Here is a 21,348-nt window from a genome sequence, read left to right on the forward strand (position 1 = left end):
GGAAGGATTTTCTGTCAACGGGAAAGAAGAATGTCTGGAATAATACAGTTAATCATTTTCTCAGTCTATCATACTTTTTAAAGACTAAATATAAGACAAGCTTTTTTATACCAGTACAATATTTTGTGGAATGATAACTTCAATAAAGGCTCAAAACACTTCTTTCAATTCAGAGCAATATCAAATTAGCAAATAAGAAAATAAATCCATTCTTTACCTTTTTAGGATCTGACACATTGTTAATATAAATAGTGTAGACCCCACTTTTGTTAAAACCAGATTGGTATACATCTGCACAGTCTCTGAATGGCTTTTCTTCTTCCTTTTTTGCATTCTTTAGTAAAACTGCAAAACAAAAAACATGGTAGAACGTAGTTACAACAACAGCCTTAAGCATTTCTGTATCTAGGAAGTCCACTTTTGCACACTGCACTTTTAAAAATATACAGTAATAATTAGACTGTATTTCTTACACAGTTCATGCATTTAGCAAATTCTAGTAAAGAACTACTATGAAGCTTTCGGACAGATGGCAGAGTAAGCCCCAGAAGAAGTCATGATATAGGTAATAATTTGTAATTTAATAATTTATAATAATAGTCATGTCTGCTGAGAGGTAACACAGCATGTTCCTCCTGAATGCAAAGGTCTGTGCTGCTCAGGTGTTACCACTGACTAAAGCTGTACCTGGGAGGTTGCCAAAGAATGCCCTAGAGATGGCACATGAAGGTGGAAAACATGTTCAGTGTTGTGATCTCACGCAGATGCTCACCTAAGACAGCAATGCTGGAAGGAGAGAGTTTCTGTTCATGAAGTAATGACTTTTGAGCAGCATAGGAGCTTGGAGCAAGGCAGCTGCTTGTTTAAATTTATTTTTTTGGAAGAGAATAATTTAATTATTTTCATATCTATGTTCATAAACGTTGTTAAGTCAATAAAAGAAAAAGCATTGCTACCAAATTCAGGTGTCTAGAGGCAAGATTTCAGAATTCATTTTGGCTCAGCACAGAGAAACAGTTAATGTTATAACAGCAGTGCAGATCTTGATCCTGAATATTACAGGCAGTCCATATCTGTATGAGTCTGGGCTGAGGAATCAGGAGTGCAAGATGTGGAGAATCCCAGTCTTGAACAACCAGGAAATTCCCTGTAGAAAGAGTAACGTCTGAGAGTGTTCTCCAGTTTCACAAACAAAAAGTAGCATGACCCCACACAACAGTGAAGGATATGATTTCATTCCAACAACACATATTTTAAGTACATCAGCATTCCCATGGAAATCCATCCATCTACTCAGATTCTTAAACATGTCCTTAAGTGATGTGCAAGGTTCAGGCCAGCACTTCATTAATCCCTACAATAAGGATACAATATTTAAAATACGTCTTCCAGACACACTCATCCTATAGTGACAAATACTTCTTTTTCATTTTTGGCTTGAAAGTGTGAGTTATAGATACAAAAGTATCTTATTTACTCTGAGTGAAGTGGCCTCTGCTGCAAAACTGAAGCTGATGTGCAACAAGGCAATGGCCTTGCACAGCCTGCAGGACTGCACAGGCCATAGATAGTGAGAATAATGCCAAGGGTGTGCAGTTGGAAATATTATCTTCCCTTTGAACAGCTCAAAGGAGTATTTTAGGATGGCAAGCTCCTGCTAGAGCACTTGGTATTAATACCATTTCACATATGGGGAAATCAAGGTAAAAAAAGGTTAAATATTTAATCTCAGTCATTCCATGCAAAGGTAGAAATAGAAACATAGTGAGAAATCCAATCCTGACTGTAAGACTACCTAGAGACTGCTCTCTAGGTAGGCATTTTACACAAAAATAATACTATTCTTTCCCTTTTACGTGTTTTATATTATTATTTTAAAATTTTATTTTCAGAAACAAAAATCTCTTACTTCTCTTCTTCCATGTATTTGCTTCATGTTTATTTTTTTTATTCAACACCGTCAACAAAAATAAAACCTAATTTATATATTTGATATATGAAATATATCAATGAAATGAAATTCGATTAGGAAATCAATGGCTTTGAAACTTGGCCATATTTGGAAAAGGTAGTGCTGGCAACGTTGTAGATTACACTTTCCTGTGAGATGGCAGGCAGTGAGGTCCTTAGCAAGGCGTACATCAAATCTGCACTCTCTTAAAAGTGCCATTTTTTACATAAGTAATAGAACTGAGGTCCTCATGATTTGTGGTAATTAAAGACTTCATGGTAGTTTCTGTAATCAGATGGTGTTAGTACCTGTGGCCAAAGTCCAACCTGAATAATTACTTGGGGCTGGAGCCAAAGCCTAGAGGAGTTAAAGCAAAGCCTCTCATTGATTTCAGAGGGGTTTAGAATAGATCCATTCTTTCTGGCCTGACTTTCTCTAGTGCTGTTGTTTCAACTGGAGACATCAGTCTCTCCTGTCTAAAAATTTTATTTAGTGGTGCAGAGGCACTTCTCTGCACTCTCTTCACTTCTCTCTCATTTCCTTCAAACACTTATATTTTATTAGCTGTATGCAGTGAGATTATCTTACCTCTTACATGAGTGCTATACACACATTGAGAACCACTTGGAAATAACTACTGAGATTCAATAAAGGAAATTTGAATTTGAATTCTTTTGCAATTGAAACTTAGACAAAAGAAATAATGAGTATGGTCTAAAGTTTATATCATTAAAAATTTAAACAAGGTAAGATTTTAACATCAGAGCAAATAGCTTTGAGAATTTTATAAAAATATGGATCTGTAGGAATCATCTATAGAAATAATTATCTTCTCATGCCTAAAAGCTAAAAGAAACATAATAAAAGAGGTGTGTGAGATGAAGCTGAAAAAGACAGACAAATGTCATAGATATGGCCATCTTTCCTCTTAGACAGCTGAAGTAGCTGAGATCATTCTGAGAGCAAATGTGTAATTTCCTAAAAACTAAGCAATCCAATACCCATTTGGGGTTTTTTTCACAAGAAATTTTATTCCACTGTAGCCAGGAGAAGATGGCTTTCCTTAGGTGCCTCTCACCCTCTCTCAGAAGTTGGCGCTCCCACTGGAAGAAAAGCCCAAGTCCTTCACAAGGACCTGTACTATTACAGATTGCAGCACAATATATTAAGCATGACTAGCTAAAGTTTAGGTTTTCTTAATACATCACACTGTAATTTGCAAGAACAGCCCAAACTTGACAGAAAATTAATACTCAGGAATGTTACTGGTAATGTCCTTTTAGCATAAAATATGTTTCCTCTAAGCTTCTCTGTTGTTTTTCTAACTTAATATTCCATATAGTTTCCAAACTACTTCTACATACTATAGCTCTAGACTATTTTTTTCTACATTACATAGACCTTGAATCCTTTATACATTAAGTAAAGTCTCTGAATGATGTATTGGCTCACATATGGTAGATGTGTAAGTAAACTTTTTTAAAAGTAATAAAGTTCAAATAAATTAGTTCTAAAACCAAATATGTAACCATTAAATTTCTCTGTCAGCTTCAAAATATTGACTTTAGACAAACTTCTAATGTTAGTTTAGCTGTTTTCAAATATGATGCTTATGACAGAGTTTTATGTACCTGAAGAATAAGATAAGTCTATGTCAAGCAAAATAATATTATCATTTTTTTAAACCTGGATGCTTAGCCAAGATTTGGAACCCTAGAGGGTTTCTTGATTGCCTTCTCTGGATGAATAAACTGGTAAGGAGGTCATGCTCCTTTAAAACAATGATGCCTGTGTGGAAAGCTTTTCTGAACAGAAGGAGAACCTACGATAATTTTTTCACCACACTTCCAAAAGTCTTCTGGGTAATTTTTAGCCCAGTAACTTTCTCCTTGGGCTGTGCTATCTGTTTTTCTCTACTTGATGGGAATTATTTCTTTCAGTGATAAGTCCTTCAGCTGTTCCTTTTCCTCTGTGCCCTGGACAATGACTGGAGTCCAAACAGTACAGGAAGCACCATCCATAACTGCCCAGGCCCTGTGGATCCCAGGAACCCAAATCAATGAGGTCTCTGTTAACCCACAGGTTGTGCAGCACCAGGGCTGAGCAGCTCTTCTGCTGCACCTGCTCCCAGGACACCAACCCTCAGCAGAAAGCCAGGGTCAGCACCTGAGTCTGTAGCCCTCCAGTTTTAGTAGGATGGCTTACCTGTGCTTGCAAGTGAGAGAGCTCAGAAAACATAGGGCTTTTTCTCAAATCAATAGTCAGGGAAATTTAACTTGTTGATAGTTATGTGTGCCCTGTGTAGAATGAGACTATTTTTCTGCTATCAGTAGTAAAATTAAATCAATAGGTAATTAGTTTATTTTCTAACAGTTATCACAAATGGAGGATGTTTGCTTTCCTGCCCAGGTTTAAAGAAATACAATCTGACTACTAAGAATAAGTAGCTTCTGAAATATTTAATAATCTAGTATTCTCCTCTGGGAATATGAAATTGAAAGCACACAATATCTGTTTATTCTAGCTGTATGAAAATTATCTAATTTAATCTCAGCTAGGAAAAAATTAAAATTATCTACTTGATTGGTTTTGTTTGTTTGTTTGTTTGTGGTTTTTTTGGGGTTTTTTTGTTGGTTTTTTTTTGTTTTGTTTTGGTTTTTTTGGTTTTTTTTTTTCTTTTTTTGTTTTTTTTTTTAACTGAGATTTCTGGTTATTTTTGAGAAAACTCAGTTGTTTCATTGTTTTTCAGGTCTCCATCAGATATCTGGTGAATAGCACAGCTTGTCTATAAGCAATAAAGAATGGTAAAATGCAGCTCATTATGTTGACTGAATCAATAAATCACAACTATACTTCCTGAATTATTTGAGACCTGAACTGCTATGTTTGTGAAATCAGTTGAGACTGAGTTAATCACTAGACCCTTACACCCTTTAGAGATACTGACAACAAGTGAAAAATAGCTGTTTGATTTTCTGCATGATAGTGACTTATTTGGACAGATATACAGAGATTTCTTTAGTGTCTAAGTGACACTATTATATTTTTATTGATTCAATGTTCTATTTAGGTAAATCTAATTTTCTTATAGAATAGAAGTACCAAAAAGGCGCTTTAAAAAATAATTCATGCTTTTGAAGTCAGAAAGGAAAAGTCTTTCTCCATCTCTTATTGGCATATATAATTGATCTAAATTTTAGCTGCACTATCAAAAGCACTATCTGAAGTAAAAATTTATGTCCCCTGTTGGGCAAGTCTTAAAAAATCAAAAAGGAAAAGGTTGTAAATCGATGTTTTTTACCTAAAGCTGCTACATCCCAGGACAAGGTCATACAAGGACTGCCAAATGATGGTTTCTGTCTAGATCCTGACTGCAAATAAATTTTGCCTTGATCTTGTCATTGTTCCAGACATATTGTGGGGAATCTTGCATTTCTGTAGTTGACCCTTGTGTCTCTGACCTCTTTCCCAGCCATTTGGGTGCAGCTGCTGAGCACCAACAAAATTCCAGTTATGATGGCAAATAGTGCCTGGCTTGTGAAGAATCAAATCCAGAACAGTTTGTTAATGTTATCCAAAGGATGTTACTCAAACTATTACCCAGTGAGGAGGGCTGGAACACTTCCCAAACAGATTTATATATCCCCCAACTCAGCAGCAGCAACCACAAACAGATCTGACAGAATAAGGTTAAGATTTTTTTGTTTTGTTTTGTTTTGTTTTGAGGAAGAAAAATATGCAAAGGCTTACAGTTTTTGCTGACTTACAGCCAGAGGCATAGTCTCCTCTTTCAGTGTCCTCATCTTGCATATACCAACCTCCACTTGAGAGCAAACATTAAAATGCAACCAAATAGCTGACTGTGACACCCAATTTTGCCTGCAATAAGACAACCCTGTGACAACGTCATTGTGTTGCAAATGTTACACAAACCAAAGGAAAAAAGCACAAACCTGAAGGCTGATTTCAATTCAGGTCTGGTCTCCAGATAACTGCAGTGATGCCTACAAACTGAAATGACAGCTATGCAAGAGCACACTTGGGCCCCTCTTAAAATAGACTTGAAAACACATTTTCATTCAAGTACACATTACACATTATCTGTTTTCCTTCCACAAAACATGTTTCAGGATTATTAAAGCTACCACTATCACTCAATATAACCAAATGCTAAAAATTAGAAAATTACAATCCTTTGAGATGTATGAAAAAAAAATATATTGCACTTGCTGATTCTTGATAAAGTATCAGGAGTTGTTATGCATCTAGCTAGTCAACTAAAAGTTTTAAATGTGAATTTATATGTAGTTACTACCTAATTCTAATTGTTATAAAGACAAAATATTCAAAAACCTGATTCAAAATTTTCTCCAATATCAACTTTATTTCCTACTTTATTAATTCAATGTTTTATTTTCAACTCCATAAAGTCTGAAAATCTTAGAAAACCAAAATGAAACGAGGGGATATTAGTATGGCAGCTGTTTCTGTATGTCTTGAAGCCCAGCAGTCTTCTCAGATATGTCATTGCTTGTATACTCATTTTTGTTTACTAGGGAGCTGAAAGGAAGTTTAGGACTGGAGTTTGGACATACATTTTCCCTTCAACAAAATATGCATTCATCAAAATACTTTTAAAGCTAATATTTCTTTGTGACATTGTTCCAAATCTGACAAAAAGACCAGGCCATTGGCAACTTGGAAAGTTCATTTTGACATACTGGAATAAAATATTTCTGTTCTGGGAACTATTGCTCTATAATCAAGTTTATGGATTATAAATTTGCAGAATCTAGTGTATAAAACTGTATTGTGAAGGCCTCCATTATTTCCAAATGAAATCTAAGACTAGAGATCCCAGGTTACATTGCTGGTCCAGCCTCTGCAGTGCCCCATCTCCAGCATCAGGGCCTAGAAGTCATGGGGCTTCCTCACTAGGCTTGATCTTTGAACCATCATCTTCTGTATTTTATTCTTATACTCTCATATTTACTTACTTCTTATTATTTTCTTTTTTTTAGAACTTTTCTCCTCATGAGGGCCCTAAGATTTTGCAAGAGCTTGGCTGATACCTGGCCAGAAAAATACTCTTCAATATGAACAGATGTTCAAAGCAGATGACTGGAGAACAGCATAATCACAGGAAAGGTTACCCAGGAATTTACAGTATAAGTTCTTCCTCCACCAGATGTAATATCAGCATCTTTAACAGGTTTTGAAAGAATTCACTTCCATTAATTTCTCTAGTTAACATTTTTGAAGCCATGTTAATTTTTATCATTCAGTGCCCCATACCAAGGAACTCCATACACATACCATTGTTAGCTTTTAACAAGAGTGTTCCAGCTGGCGACACTGCATCCTTAGCTGAAAGTGTCAGTTACTCTGTTGCCGTGCTCTACAAGCCACCTACAATTTCTACTGCAATCTCCTTCCATTATCTTTTACACCACTTGAAGCATTTGTCATAGGTTTACTTAATAGTATTTCACATACTCAGCCATCTGTCTTTGTAGATTTTTTTTGGTTCATTGTGGGTTCCAATATTTTATACAGTATTTGAACACACCACGTATTATGTAGTACTTCTTTTTTTCTGATTTCCTGTCTATTCTACTGTAGCAATTTTAAAAATAATATTTTCATTTGGGACATTAACTGGCAAGTAACACCTCCTGCATCTTTCATTCAAGATCTCCCTGGGAGCTTACCTTGAATTCATCTGGGTGTTTTAAAAGGTGAGGGAAAATAAAACCCTAGAATTTCTTCCTTAGGCACATTAATTTGCTGAATGATGACAACAGAAAGTGCTGGCTCTCATTAAATTGTTCAGACTCTATGACAGTACAAGCATGTGTATAATACACATGCACATTTTGAATGTCTAAGGACCACTTAGTCCTAACCCCAAATGCAGTGCAATCACAAAATGTCACTTACAGGAGCAGTGCTGCTCTGGCTGCATCTGTTGGCTGTGGACTGCTTCCATAGCCACTGAATGAATCAGCTAATAGGAGATCTTGCAGAGAGTGTTTGGGTTTGTTGTAGGGGCAAAAGGGGTGAGGTGAGGTTAGGGATTTTGTTTGGTTGCTTGGTTGTTTTGTTGTTTTGTTTCTTTGTTGGTTATACTAGTTGCTTATTCTGCTGGAGCAGTTCATTGATCTTGATTCACCCCATGACCCTGCAGTCCCTGGACTGGATGGAGAAGTGGAAGGATTTTGTTTCCAAGGAAAAATGACAAAAGCAAAAATAGTCCCTTTGCTCTCAACCTCTATCCCTTAATGACTACATGTCCTCACTGCATGTGGGAGGCCCAAAGAGGTGTGTGAACCTCCTTTAAGTACAACCCAGAGTAACTGCCAGGCCATGCTGAAATACAATTAGAAGGGCTACAACAATTCTACCAGCCTAGGCTGTAGTCCAGTACCAGATTTGTCAGGAGCACTAAGGTTCATTACATAGAAGAATTTGAATCAATACTTTTAACATGGGGAGGAAAGAGAAAAGGTGTAGTCAATTAGATGTCTCAGGTTAACATTTATAGAAATGTTTTAGCAGCTAATAGAACATTACTTTGCCCTCCCACATAGCCTCTAAGAGTCTGCAGTAAGAAAGGGAAACAATTGCATAGCAAGAGCACTCAAGCTATCCAACTACTTATTAAAAAAAGCATTTAAAGCAGAATTTACCTCCTGTAGGGCTGCAGGAATTAGCTTGGTCTTGAAAAAGACATTAACATAGAGAGCTTTTACCCTCTCCAGAGTATAATTATTTAATACCTAATAAATTATCTACAGTTATCAAGTTTGTTTCCAAATAAATCCAGCCTTAGTGACTGGCAAGAACAATAATATTTCAAATCCCTGTACATTTGAAAGGAATCACTTAAGAATACCAAAAAATGGTCCTCATTAGTGATCTGCAACAGAATGCCTTATGGCCCATTTACAAAGAGATAAAGACGCTTAATTATCCAGCTGCAATATTGTTCCTTAAGAGTTTCTGCTTGAGACAGCAGTTTTGTGAGTAACTAGCTATTCACTGAGAGGAGAACTAAAGGAGTCTTTCACTAACTGTACAAGGAGATTAAGTTGCTGGCATTGTTTAATATTTCTAGTGTCCGTATTTCTTTAATTGATTTATATTATTCCACACAGACATGCTAATGTGCATTTTATGCTTCCATCTGAACAATGGTATGCATACAAAGATATTTTTTACCAACAAGCCATTTGGGTGACACCAAAAGTGCTGTTATTCTCTATATTATCTTTGGTGTGAGTGAATAATTCCAGTTTCACAAAACTGAGTGAAGAGGGATTTGGCACTGGTCTATACTGTAGGAATGATGGTGGGTAATTGATTTTAGTATCAACAGTCAAGAATTTATATACACTTCCAGTATAAAGTTTTCAGTACAAATAAATATTGATCTCCTGCTGTGATCATCAACAAGTTAATAGGGATAAAATATCAGAATCCACAATTCTGTTTTGAAGAATTAAAATATTTTCCACTGACGTAAATGTCAAATACTGCAAAAATTTGCTTATTTCAGAACTAAATCTCTGTTAAACTACAGCCTAAGTTACTATGACCTAATATAATTTTTTGTACTTTATTTAAAGGATAACTTTGAAATTAAGGTATTCTTGTCTAAGCAGAGTATGAAAATGTTTTTATTTTTAAAACATGATGGTATGGGATTAAAACTTTTTTTAGTTTTAGAAAAAAACAGCAGAGGTAGTGATCATATAAATATCAGCACTAACATCATTGCCTTTTATCAGATAATATGGAGAAAAAGGGTACTTGTAGTTGTAAGTCATGTCATCATGAAACAACTTGGACAGAACTGACTTCATTGATCTAAAAGAAGTCCAGACCTGAACTCTGAAGATGTTAGGTGAGTCAGATAAGACAGACACCAAAAAACTCTCCAGTAGAGTTTTCTGAGCATCTCTGAAAATTGCACATCAATAGAGTCTTTAAGGAAAACAGGAATTGTATAGGACCTGAACAGAAAAAACAAGAAACACAAAAGGTGGTGCTCCTGTGTACATTTAACTGAACATCTCCACGACTGCACAAAGTCAGACCAGCCTCTGACTGCAGCCCTGCAGCACTTTCCAGTTCATCTGCTCAATAGGATCCAGCCACAGGAAGAGTAAGGGGACCTCTCTTCCCTGACACTGAGTGCAAAACAAAGATTCAGTTTTTCTTCAGCTTTAAAAATAATAATAAGAGCAGATCACATACTGGAATGTATCTTTTTAATTGTGAGCTTTGTAAATCGATGGTGAACATTTTCTGATAGTGATCTTCTGATCTTTTTTAAAACTAAAAATATTTCTGTTATGCTTTAAGATATCTTAATAAAAATGAAAACCTCATGCTCATAAAATCTCTAAAGATGGAGAAAGTGGAGATAAACTGAGAAAATTGATGTTTTCCATAATCTTGAACAAATAATGTCAACCTTAGCTGAAGTGATATGCTTTGACATCTTTGGGGAACTTTTAAAAAACTGTGGAATCCCAGATGATGTTAGTGCATTAAACCGGATTTTGTTTAAAGCTTTGGTGTAGGCATTCTAACTTTGTCAAGTCTGAGGTGTTTAATTTATTCTTAACCAATAAAAATTTAAAAAATAATCAGTATATTGAAAGCATCATGCTTTGCTCTTACACTGCAGTATATTAGAATACATCGATAATTAAAATTCAAATTCTGGTTTAAGAGAAAAGGTCTGTCACTTCATTCATGAACTCATTTCTTAAATTTTTCAACACAATACTGATCCACCTCAAACCTACAGCTTTCAGCCAAAGCTGTTCAAAATTTTCTGGTACAAAAGATTCTTCTATGTTCTGAATTAAAAATAATGAAGTGATTGATGTGGCACACTCTGAGTTTCTGCCTCACCAGTTAAGTCTCATCATGTTGAAAAAAACCTTAATAATGTCAAGGATGAGGTACCAAGAGGGGGCATGGGCTTAAGGAATGAAATATTTATAGGGAAATGGTATCAGGAAAAACAAGCTGTCACCTTCAAAATATGTCTCAGATGAGTACTGATATTATTCTTTCCATGAATAGAAGAAAAATTATCAAGATCTGCATCATAAAACCTTGCCCTTTTATACTTTGAAAATCTAGTGGATTTACATATCTTTATTATTGTATTCCAATGTATGGCTGAATCAATATAATATATAAAATGTGTCTTATTGAACACTGTAAAATATTAATATTTAAAACTACTATTCTCTTTTTCTGTCCTCTGTTCGCACCAGAATTTTTGTTTTGGTTTGGTTTTGGCTTTTTGTATTTTTTTGGAAAACAAAAATAAATTTATGGTTAAATATGCTTTCCTGCTGAATTTTACATTCCTTTATCCTGTGGGTGGGACTACATAGGCAGTTATCCCAAGTTTATGCAAATTATTTTTAACACAATAGAAATTCAATAAATTTTCTTCTACTGGAATAAAAGACAATGTATTTTTGACTGGGCACCTTTTGTTACATTTGGCTTGAAACATAATTGCCCAGTGGACCAAAGTACTTTCTGAACTAGTTGGTTTGAACTTGCATACATATCTTTGATTATATTATCTATTGTCTTTGACTGTTTTATCTTTTGATTAATATAATTTGTAGTATTCGCCTTGTTTTGGAGTTGAGGTGTTTTTTGAGTAATATTCATGTGACTGTCCACTTTAGCACTACATATCTTCTCCATAAATAATTTTTCTGACATGGAAGCTTAGAGGGTTCTTCATGGTACTATTTACTGTGTTACAGATGTGTTTTTTGACAGTGACAGCAATGTGCTTTATAAATAATACTCTGAGACAAATAATACTCTAAGTAGCATGAGAAATGACCAGTTTAAGGAAAACAATAAGCATAAAATCTTTTATGACCTTTTCTAAGAATCATTTGATCTCTATCCATCTATAATTTGACCTGTATTTGTTATCTGCTACAGGTGAAGTGCTTTTACAGTCTTGGAGATAATCATGCAATATCTCTGTGATCAATCAGGACTTCACCCTTATGTTTTTATTTCCTCTAGTTTGTTTGGGAAAGGTAAAAGTTTCATGCATTTATCTACATTTGAATTTGGAGATTACTTCATCTTTAAATAGTTATTTTAAATAATCACCATAATGAACAATCATTTCCTTTGAACATCCAATGCCCGAAGGTGCTTCTATTTTAGAAATTCTTCTCTAGAAAATTTACTGGCAATGTTGTCAAGGTTTTTGACCCTACCTAAAATATAGAAATATACACAGACAATGTGTCAAGTGTGTTTAGCCACAGACACAGGCCAAAATAGAGACATGTGAGTCCCCATGGTAGCCTGCATTTATTTGACTCTCGGTAGGTTTTGTGACCTATTAGAGTGTCTGTTTGAAGGATTACATGCAACTGAAACTCTAGAATTGCTCACGCTGGGAGAGAAGTGGGTGGTATTTTGGAAATTGAACTCACAAACAATTCCAAGTTTTACAGGTGGCCCTCATCCCAAAACTGGTCTGTACCAAAACTGACACTGAAAATGGGATCTGGATTTTCTATTTAGGTCCATTTATGGTTTTGGGGTTTTTTTAATTCATTTGTGTTGCTTTTACCTTTCAGTTGGTTTTTTGAGGGCTTTTTTTGGTTGGTTTGGTTTGGTTGGTTTGGTTTATTTTTTTATCTTTCCCATTTGACTTTAAATTTTTCAGAAATTCTCCTAATATATGCCTAGGCACAGTGGAAGCACCAAAGCAGATTGCTTAGGGTTTTTATCTAGTTCTAGGGACTTTGTTAGCTCCTTAGACTATTTGACTGAACAAAATCAGTTTCTGTTCAGCCCTGTATCTCTATACTACCCAGCTATATTATTCATGGGCTCCTAACAGGAAAACTTCAGATAGTGTACTAATTTATTTAAATTAATCTAAAAATAAGTCTTTGATATGATTATGTCATTACTGGAGTTGATAAATCTCATGTTCTGGAATCAAAAAATAATGATTATCACCAGATTGGTTCCAAATTAATTGGTTTAGTTATATTATATTTTTACTTTCACAAACTGGAAAATCCTCAATACTATGACTTACGAGAAAAATAAAACAATTTTCCTATCTGTGACTTATCCTGGGATAAAATTTACACATGGATGGATGGATGAATAGACAATTTTTAAAATATCATGACATAAATTTCAGATAAAATATAGTGACTTACATTTTTAATTTAGGAAAATCTGATGAAGATACTTAAAGCCATTCTCAGAATATCACAGGATTTAGACACACCTTTGCAATCCTCTCAACTCTGTTGTTCATGCTTATAAAGTTAATCATCTTTGACAATCTGGCTTTCTAGACTTGATGCCTCACTTAGGTTGTGCTTTCTGTCAAAGATGAGTGTCCCTGTTAAAGACCCAAAGTTCTTAAGAGGACCCATCCTTTTCTATCTCTACAGCTTTCTAATAATAAAAAAAAATTATAAATCTCAATGATATCTTGTAACATTTACTTAAGTCCTCTCTTTTATCGATGGAAAATACTTCTCTGTGTCACTGGCTGTTCCTTTTCTCCCTATCATTAAATATTTTGTGCATTTCCATAACAGCATTTCACATATCTTCTTTCCCACCTAAGGACTATCACAGCTCACACATCATACAGTTCTGTATGTTACAGCTCTCTCTTCTCATACGAAAATTGTTCTGGAACTCTAATTTTTCCATTGTCCTATTCTTTCCTGGATCATTTCCATTTCTGCTACATCCCTTATGAAATTAGATGACTGAGATTTACCAAAACGTAAGACAGAGGAGGTGCCACTGATTTATGTATCACTTTTTGCTATTCTCCATTTCCCAAGAAACACCAGTTCTCACAGAGCGCTTTTTTGTTTTGATCATTAATGCACACATCAAGATTTGTGTAAGACTACCCAAACTTCATATTTTGGTGTGAATTTAGAGTACCTCCAGTTGGTACTTTCCAACATGCGTACATTTCCACCTTCAACATGTATTTGCAAAGACTGAAGTTGGCATTAATTTTTGGCACAGCCTTTAGTACTTAGTCTTCATTAGGATGGTCCTATGCTCCAGAAACATATTATTTTAACTTAAGCTATCTGGCTACTTCAGCTGTGAATCTACCAAAAAATATAGGTCAGTTAGACTTAATCAGAGAATTAGAAAGAAACATTTCTTCACTTTAACATTTCTTGTTAAGTTATTCTCCTCAAAGAAGAAATGTATCCAAGGAAAACTCTGAACATGATAATACACAAAAAGTAATGGAGTCCAAAATCAAGGACTTAGTTAGATTATTAAAGTTCTATTTAGGCATTTAACTGTGCTAAGCATCACTTACTTCCACAGTTCCTCAGAAGTTAAAAAGACTGTTGAAAACTCAGGTTTTCATGCACCGGAATTTGTACCCAGGAGCCGAATTTGAAATACCCTCTTCTGTATTCCTCATTCAAATTTTTTATAAGAAGCAGCTGAGGAAACTAAGTTTAGGGAAAATATTGGTTTGTTTGGGTTTTTTTCTTTGAATCATATTCAAGACTGTTAGAAAATCTTTTTAAGCTAAAAAGAACTTGCTATATATCTCTGTATGAGAATAATATATCTTTCATTTTGATATTGATTTTAAAATACTCCTGAGCTTTATTAGAACACTCCAGACACAGCCTTGCCAGGTTTCTTTGCCAAAAAGCCATAAAACATAATAAAGGATTTGCATTGCATCACAATGCTTCTCTGCTGATATGAGAACAGCCTACTATGAAACATGTTGTTTAATTCAAAATGCTAGGGAGCCATATAACAGAATGAGCAGAAGGGAACATTTAGAATGAACATGAGAGGGGGAAAAAGTTTTTTTTTAAAAAAAAAAGTAGTCTATCAACACTGGCCCAAGCAGGCAACACTTCCAAAGTAAGAGATGTAATCCTTATGACTGGAGCAGTTTATATTGAAGCCACACAAGTTGCATGGGAATATATAGCAGAGAGAAAATCCACATCGCCTTGAGCTGAATAGTTTAACTGATCTAGTAAGTCTTCTGCCTCTTAGAGAGAGCACTGAATAATGATGCAGGTGACAAGTTTTCAGTTGAGGGCATGGGGTAGCTGTTTGCTGGTTTCATTCTGGTATTTTGCTTTTTATTTTTTAGTTTATGGCAATTAGAGCTCTAGAATGACAGTAATCTATTATGCTGTCTCTTCAGACTTCTGATACATCTCAAAGAATTCTGATCCTTCCACAATGTTGAAGGACTATCACAACTCACACATCTACTCTTTCTCTCTATGTTTATCCTGTACCTTTCTCAGAAGGATTTTTATGCTGTCATTTCTGTAGGACTTTGCCTTGTTTAGTAATAGTTACTAATATATTCTTCAAAGTGTACTATTTCCATTTTTCACAGTGGTCTCCACCCATCTCCCTTGACCAGTTCTGGTGAGAGGAATTTCTTTCTTAAGACATTCTGCTGTGTCTTTGGCATCTGAAATCTGAAATTCTATCTGAATTTGTCTGTGTTTCGGCAAGAAAACTGTTTACTAGAAAAATCATACTTGAGGAAAATTATAATATAGAGTTTTTGCTGAGCCCTTCTTTCAAAGTCTGTTATTGTTTGGAGCACCCAGAAAGAAGAAAAACACAGCAAGATAGAAGAAAGAAAAATGATCCCTTCTTATAAATAGAACCTAATTCAAGAGAAGAGAAAGAGACATCTTTTGATGTCTACCCTATAACATCATAGGAGCCTATATCAATATTATAACCCATATATGTGTACAAAACTCTGAATTACTTTCCTTTAGTTAGCAGCTTTTTTTCTCCATTGACTGAAAAGAAGGGGTAGCAAAGAGTAGATGAAGCACAGATATCTGTAAAGTTAAGATCCACGGTTGGTTGGCCTGTTTCCAGCAGGAGACAGATACTTAGGGAAACAAATTAGTATTGCTAATGCAAAGGCAATGTAATGTTGGCCTATATCTGCTATGGTCAAGATATAAAAACTCAATGATGTCAAATTCAAAGAATCGAATACGGCTGTTGGTTCAAGGGTCAGCCTCAGCACTGTCTGAACTTTACTTGATTTGTAGGCTCTCATCAGCTCTTTTCTCCTCAATTATAATGTCTTTTTTTCTTTCTTGGAATAAGACCATTAAGTTTTGTTTTTCCAAAAATTCAGGACTTAATTCACAATAAATTTCCTAGTACTTCTGATGTTTTATAATGCTACTTTCTCACCTCCTTCCTTGGAGCAGAGAGCGATCAGGGTGTGAACTGTATCCATCAGCTCAAGCTGCTGTTTCTGCAGGACACTGTTATTGCTTGTTGCCTTGTTTAACTGCTTCTCTAGTTCCTGGATTATGTAGCTTTGTCGCGTGACTAAACTTTGTAGGTTCTCTTTTTCCTCCTTCAAAGTGGCCAGCTCCTCTTTGTGCCTTTCTTCCATTTCCAGAATTCTGTGCTCAAGTAAACTAAAATGAAATAAAACAATTAGTAGATATTGTTTCATGCCAGCATGGTTAATAATACAGAAGGCAGAACACATTTTTCAGTGTATAATTCCCAACCTAAATCAATAATTCCAAAATATGTCACATCTAGTAATTCAGCCCACTGAGTTTCTCTTCCAAGTAGTCACCATAACTGATCTCTAAGCCTGCGTTTAGTGATGTTTGCATGTTGTAGTGCTTAAAGGACATGGAACTACATATGTAGATATTACTCACATCTACAAATATCCCTATGCACAAATATAGGGCCAGAGAAACATTTGAATGTAAAAGCCCAGGCAGAAAAGCCTGAGGTAGGCAAAGGAAGGAGAAGAGCAGGGCATTGAAGAGGATGTGGTTGGCAATATGAATGGATCATATGATAAGACAAAAAACAGGGCAAAATGCAGAGTTGTGAAGGACTATCAAGACATGTGGAACTCACAATAAATGTACTTTTTGATGGGGTCTGTGAAGCTGGGATAAGAAATTCATTCCAGATGAGCAGGACCTGCTTTCACATTAAGAATAGTACTGTTTTCCCGAAAGGTAAATCAGCAACTGGCATTTTAATGTAGGAATCCCTTGTTTTCCTCAATTCTACAAACATATCTCACTGAGACTCCTCAGCCATGTTTGTTTTTTTCCACAAAAGGCTCCTCAGGCAGAAAACTGTTGGGCATCATGCTATGTGACCTACTTACATCAATTTTTATTAAAAAAATTGCACATGTATAGAAACACTTTCTCTGGATTAATATTCTTTTTCTAGCATCCTTCTGTCCCGTGCTGGAAGTGTTCAATTTACCAAGATCAAAGGCATATCAGATTACATCTAGAAAAATAGGGGTGTTGTAGACTTAAAGGACAGCTAATATCTGTCAACCATGAACAAGAAGCTTTTCCAGGACAGTGCTTTGATGCTGTGGTGGGAATTTAACAGAAAAGACAAAGAATTTAATTCAATCTCGCTGCTACTTTCTCTATGAGGTTTCTTTTGTATACACAAAAATCGTGTTTCTCATGCCCACAAACCAAGTGATGGTTAAAAACTTGCCAACAAACTGCTTCCTGCTCAAGTCAGTCTTAGGTTTATTTATTTGCACTCTCCCTCTACCTTTGTTTTTTACATCTGGATAATAGATCAGTGGCAAAATGCCTGCATAATTTGAGTTCATTTAACCCAATAGAGGAATGTAATAAAATCCATATGGAGTTGCTTCTACTCTATATCATGGAGCCTTAATATGAGCTGTTAGAGATGATAACAATGCAAAGATTAAATTCATGCACCAAAATTTGCTGTGCAAGCTAGAATGAGATCAATTTATCTTTTTTAAACCAACATTTTTTTAAATGAAATATTATAAATGCAGAAATTACAAAGATCCTCAAAAAACCATACTTTTTAATATCAGTATGTCTATTTCTCTGAAAACCAGAAGCATCTGGGTAAAGGGAGAAAAAAAAATGTGAGGGAAAATACTTTTTTGCAGCGTCCCAAACACAAAGAAGAATATATCTCATTTTAAAAGTCTCATTAATATAAACAAAATAGCAAGATTTAGTAGAATGAAATAAGATGGTAGAAGGTTACATCCTGAAAAAAAAAAAAAAAACCAACAAAAAAAGGATTTTGAAGCCAAAGACTATAAATTATTTTAGCACCTTATTGGACGTGTCGCTCATTTTTCATCACTTGAACACTAACATTAAACATAATGGTTTAGATTCACATGGATTTTTTTTTTTTTTTTGAGAATATGTACTGGTAGCCTTTGAACTTTCTCATGCAGTAAGTCAGATGTAGTTTAGTTTGGCAGAAGCAATTGAAAAATCTTCAGATAGGTTTGGTTCTAGTCATAAAATACTATCAAGGAAACACACTTCCTTTTGAAATTTATCAGTTCTATCAGTGAATAGAGTTATTCTGTGGATAATTTTTCACAGAAATTATTGAAATCATGATTGTGACTCTATATTTTAACTTTTCTGATAGACTAGTTACATTGATGCACTTGGGATACGAAAAAGGTGGCCTGCTCACAGTCTATAATTAAATGGGTGCTAGGTAGGGCCACATCCCAGTGTGACATCTTACAGTCCCTTCAAATGTTGTGTATTTTCAGTGCAAGAGAAGATGTCATTCAGGAGGATAGAATATAGCTTTATAGAATATACTAAGTAAAGACAAAAAAGTTCCCTTTATTTTTGCCCATATAGTACAGTACAATGTATTTGCTTAATTCCACATTATCCTATCTGCATGTCCACAGCTAAATAATTTCCATAACTGAATGATTTCACGTCAAAGAAAGAGCCTTTGACAGCCACAATTTATGCATTGCATTATTTGTTTCCCACTGTTGCCTCCTAAGGCCATAGTAAATGAATCCAGGGGTATAACAATCTTGTTTGTGGCAGAACCAGCCATGTCGAGCAAGTAAAGGGAAGCTGACAATATTTAGAGCTCCACAGTTTGGCATCTACAGGGACAGACAGGAAGCAGATGTTTTATGTCTTTAATAATAATACATCCTTATATTTCTGAGTGGTGTGTCAACATGTGGTGGAGAGATGGAAGTGTCACAGCACTTGCTTCCTTTACTTTTCTATGTAGATTAAAAGTCCTGTAATTATAAACTGCAAATCTATGCTATTTTCAGGACTTGCATATATATTTATGCAATTAGCTTTCTATATCCATAAATCTGTAACAGATAAAAGTAAGTCCTGAGGATAGGACAACTCCCTATTCCTGGGAGCAGTCCAAAATATTCATTTTTTGTTTTACTATGAAACAATGAGAAAACTTTGGTGAAATCTCCAATCAAACAAAAGAAAAGTCTTCACCCAGATTGGGCATTTCTGAACTTGTCTGTTCCAAAAGAAAGAAATCCTTCAGTAGTGTGAGAAAAGCTGCTCTTATGGCTTTTGACTCCAATATGGCCAGAATTGTTCATTTGCATTGTTATATTAATATTTGTTGTATATCATTTAAATAAATTTAAAAAAAGAAATGCTAAGAAGTTCCAAAAATCTTGAAACAGATTGAAAGTGATTAAAGAGATATTTAGAGTTTCTTTAACTGTGGAAAGACCACTCTGTTGCCTCTTTTGTGTAACATCAGACAACCTCTAACTGACAAATACCATTAAGAAAAAACTTTCTTGAGTGCTTGGTAAAGATATTTTCTCAATTTTTTAAAGAAGAATTGTGAAAACAGAGTAAAAATTAAAATATTTTTATTAATTTTCATTAATGGCTATTGCCAACACAAAACATTAACGAAAACGGAAAGGTTTTCTCTCTACAAAGGAGTCCAACTCCTCAAAAGGCTGACTGAAATTCTTTTGTAACACTTATATTATAGCTCTTTTTAGCAGCAAGTATCCTGTATTAATTTCCTATACATTTTAAATTCCTATACAATTCCTATAGGTTTGAAATTTTAAAATTTTTGAACATACTACTTAATCTAGACATATGAAACATTCAGGGGAATTACAACACAATAAAAATAAAATAATCACCATCCACCAGAAGCATCATATAATTATACATATGTTTATTTATAAAGATGCACACATAAACACACATACATGTGGTTTTTATAACTGGAGCCTTCAATTTCGAGAAATAAATCAGAACAGAATAAAGTTGTGAATAAAGTGTTGTTAACATGAATAAATACCAATATTACCCATTGAATAATGACACTTTGGAGTCATTATCTAGGAGAATATTAATTTAAAACCAAACACACAAACACATGCATGCAGATCCCAAACCCAGACAAAATTTAGTTTTTCCAAAGGTTATCTATGTCTCAGTGTCTAATGTAGTGGATTTGGTGGGGCTAGGAATCTATTTTCAATGGTACAAATGATGTATTGACTTTGTAAGGATATAAGCCTGTGGAATGACTCAGTGCAATGCCTCTGTGTGACTGTGCTATGTCCAGCTGATTCAGGAAAAAAACTGTAGTAATGCTGGAGAGGTCAGAATAACCATACAGAAGTCAAAGAATGACTTCTAGTGAGAGCCGTTGTCATTTTGAAAGGTGCTGAGGTAGAACATGTAGGAAACACTCTGGTAGCTGTCCAAGGGGGAAGGAAAGTCTGGTTTAGACAATCTGCCTTATAAGGTAGTTTAATCACTAATCCATTCCAGACCACAGAAGTTTAAGAGACTTTCTATAATATTTGTTTTCAGAATCCTGTTTAGACATGTGAGAACAGGATATAGAACAGACCATCATTTGCATTAAAATAATCTTTTCCAAAATTATGATTTATTAAATATATAGATAAAACATATACTTTGTTGAACTATTCAGTAATTAAAGACAAGTAATGTCACACTAGAAAAGAGTTATTTGGCCATATATGTGTAGGTTTCTTTTATTGTATATGTATGGGAAGACAAATGGGTAGAGGATTTCAATGCCTACTTTTGTGTGCAAGAACATTATTTTACCAAAGAAAGCATAAGACAACTTCTTTGTACTTCCTTTTAGGTGAGTGAAATTTCCCCTATGCTGTTAGATGTTGATCACTTGTACCTTGTGAGTCTGATTGATACTGTCTGATCAGTTTAAGGAAATATGAAATATGTGTCACCTTATTTCTCAGGGCCAGGAGAGTAACAAGTCACTTAGCATCATTAAGCCTACTTTTTATACCAGTGACACGATAGTTCCACTGAAATCACATAAGTGAAGTGGTCAAAATTGGAATTTATCTTTTTAGTACATGCATAACCTCCAAATGAAACTTGTCAGACATATTGTTTCTTCATCCTTCACATAGTCAGACAGACATTCAAGAACCATTCTTGAGTCCTTGCTTTTTATACCAT

General features: G+C 34.9%; 1 protein-coding gene across 1 annotated transcript in view; it reads right to left on the reverse strand.

Annotated features, from left to right (window-relative positions):
* Positions 1-21,348, reverse strand: part of ANGPT1 (angiopoietin 1) — a 148,650-nt gene that overhangs the window by 53,496 nt on the left and 73,806 nt on the right. Inside the window, exons 4-5 of the mRNA XM_083865031.1 lie at positions 16,238-16,470; positions 218-345 (exon numbers count right to left, since the gene is read on the reverse strand). Coding sequence (XP_083721157.1) covers positions 218-345; positions 16,238-16,470 — 361 coding nt within the window. The remainder of the gene's footprint in view (positions 1-217; positions 346-16,237; positions 16,471-21,348) is intronic.

The sequence above is a fragment of the Zosterops lateralis genome (assembly GCF_965231275.1).
Source record: "Zosterops lateralis genome assembly, chromosome: 1".
Classification (NCBI taxonomy): Eukaryota; Metazoa; Chordata; class Aves; order Passeriformes; family Zosteropidae; genus Zosterops; species Zosterops lateralis.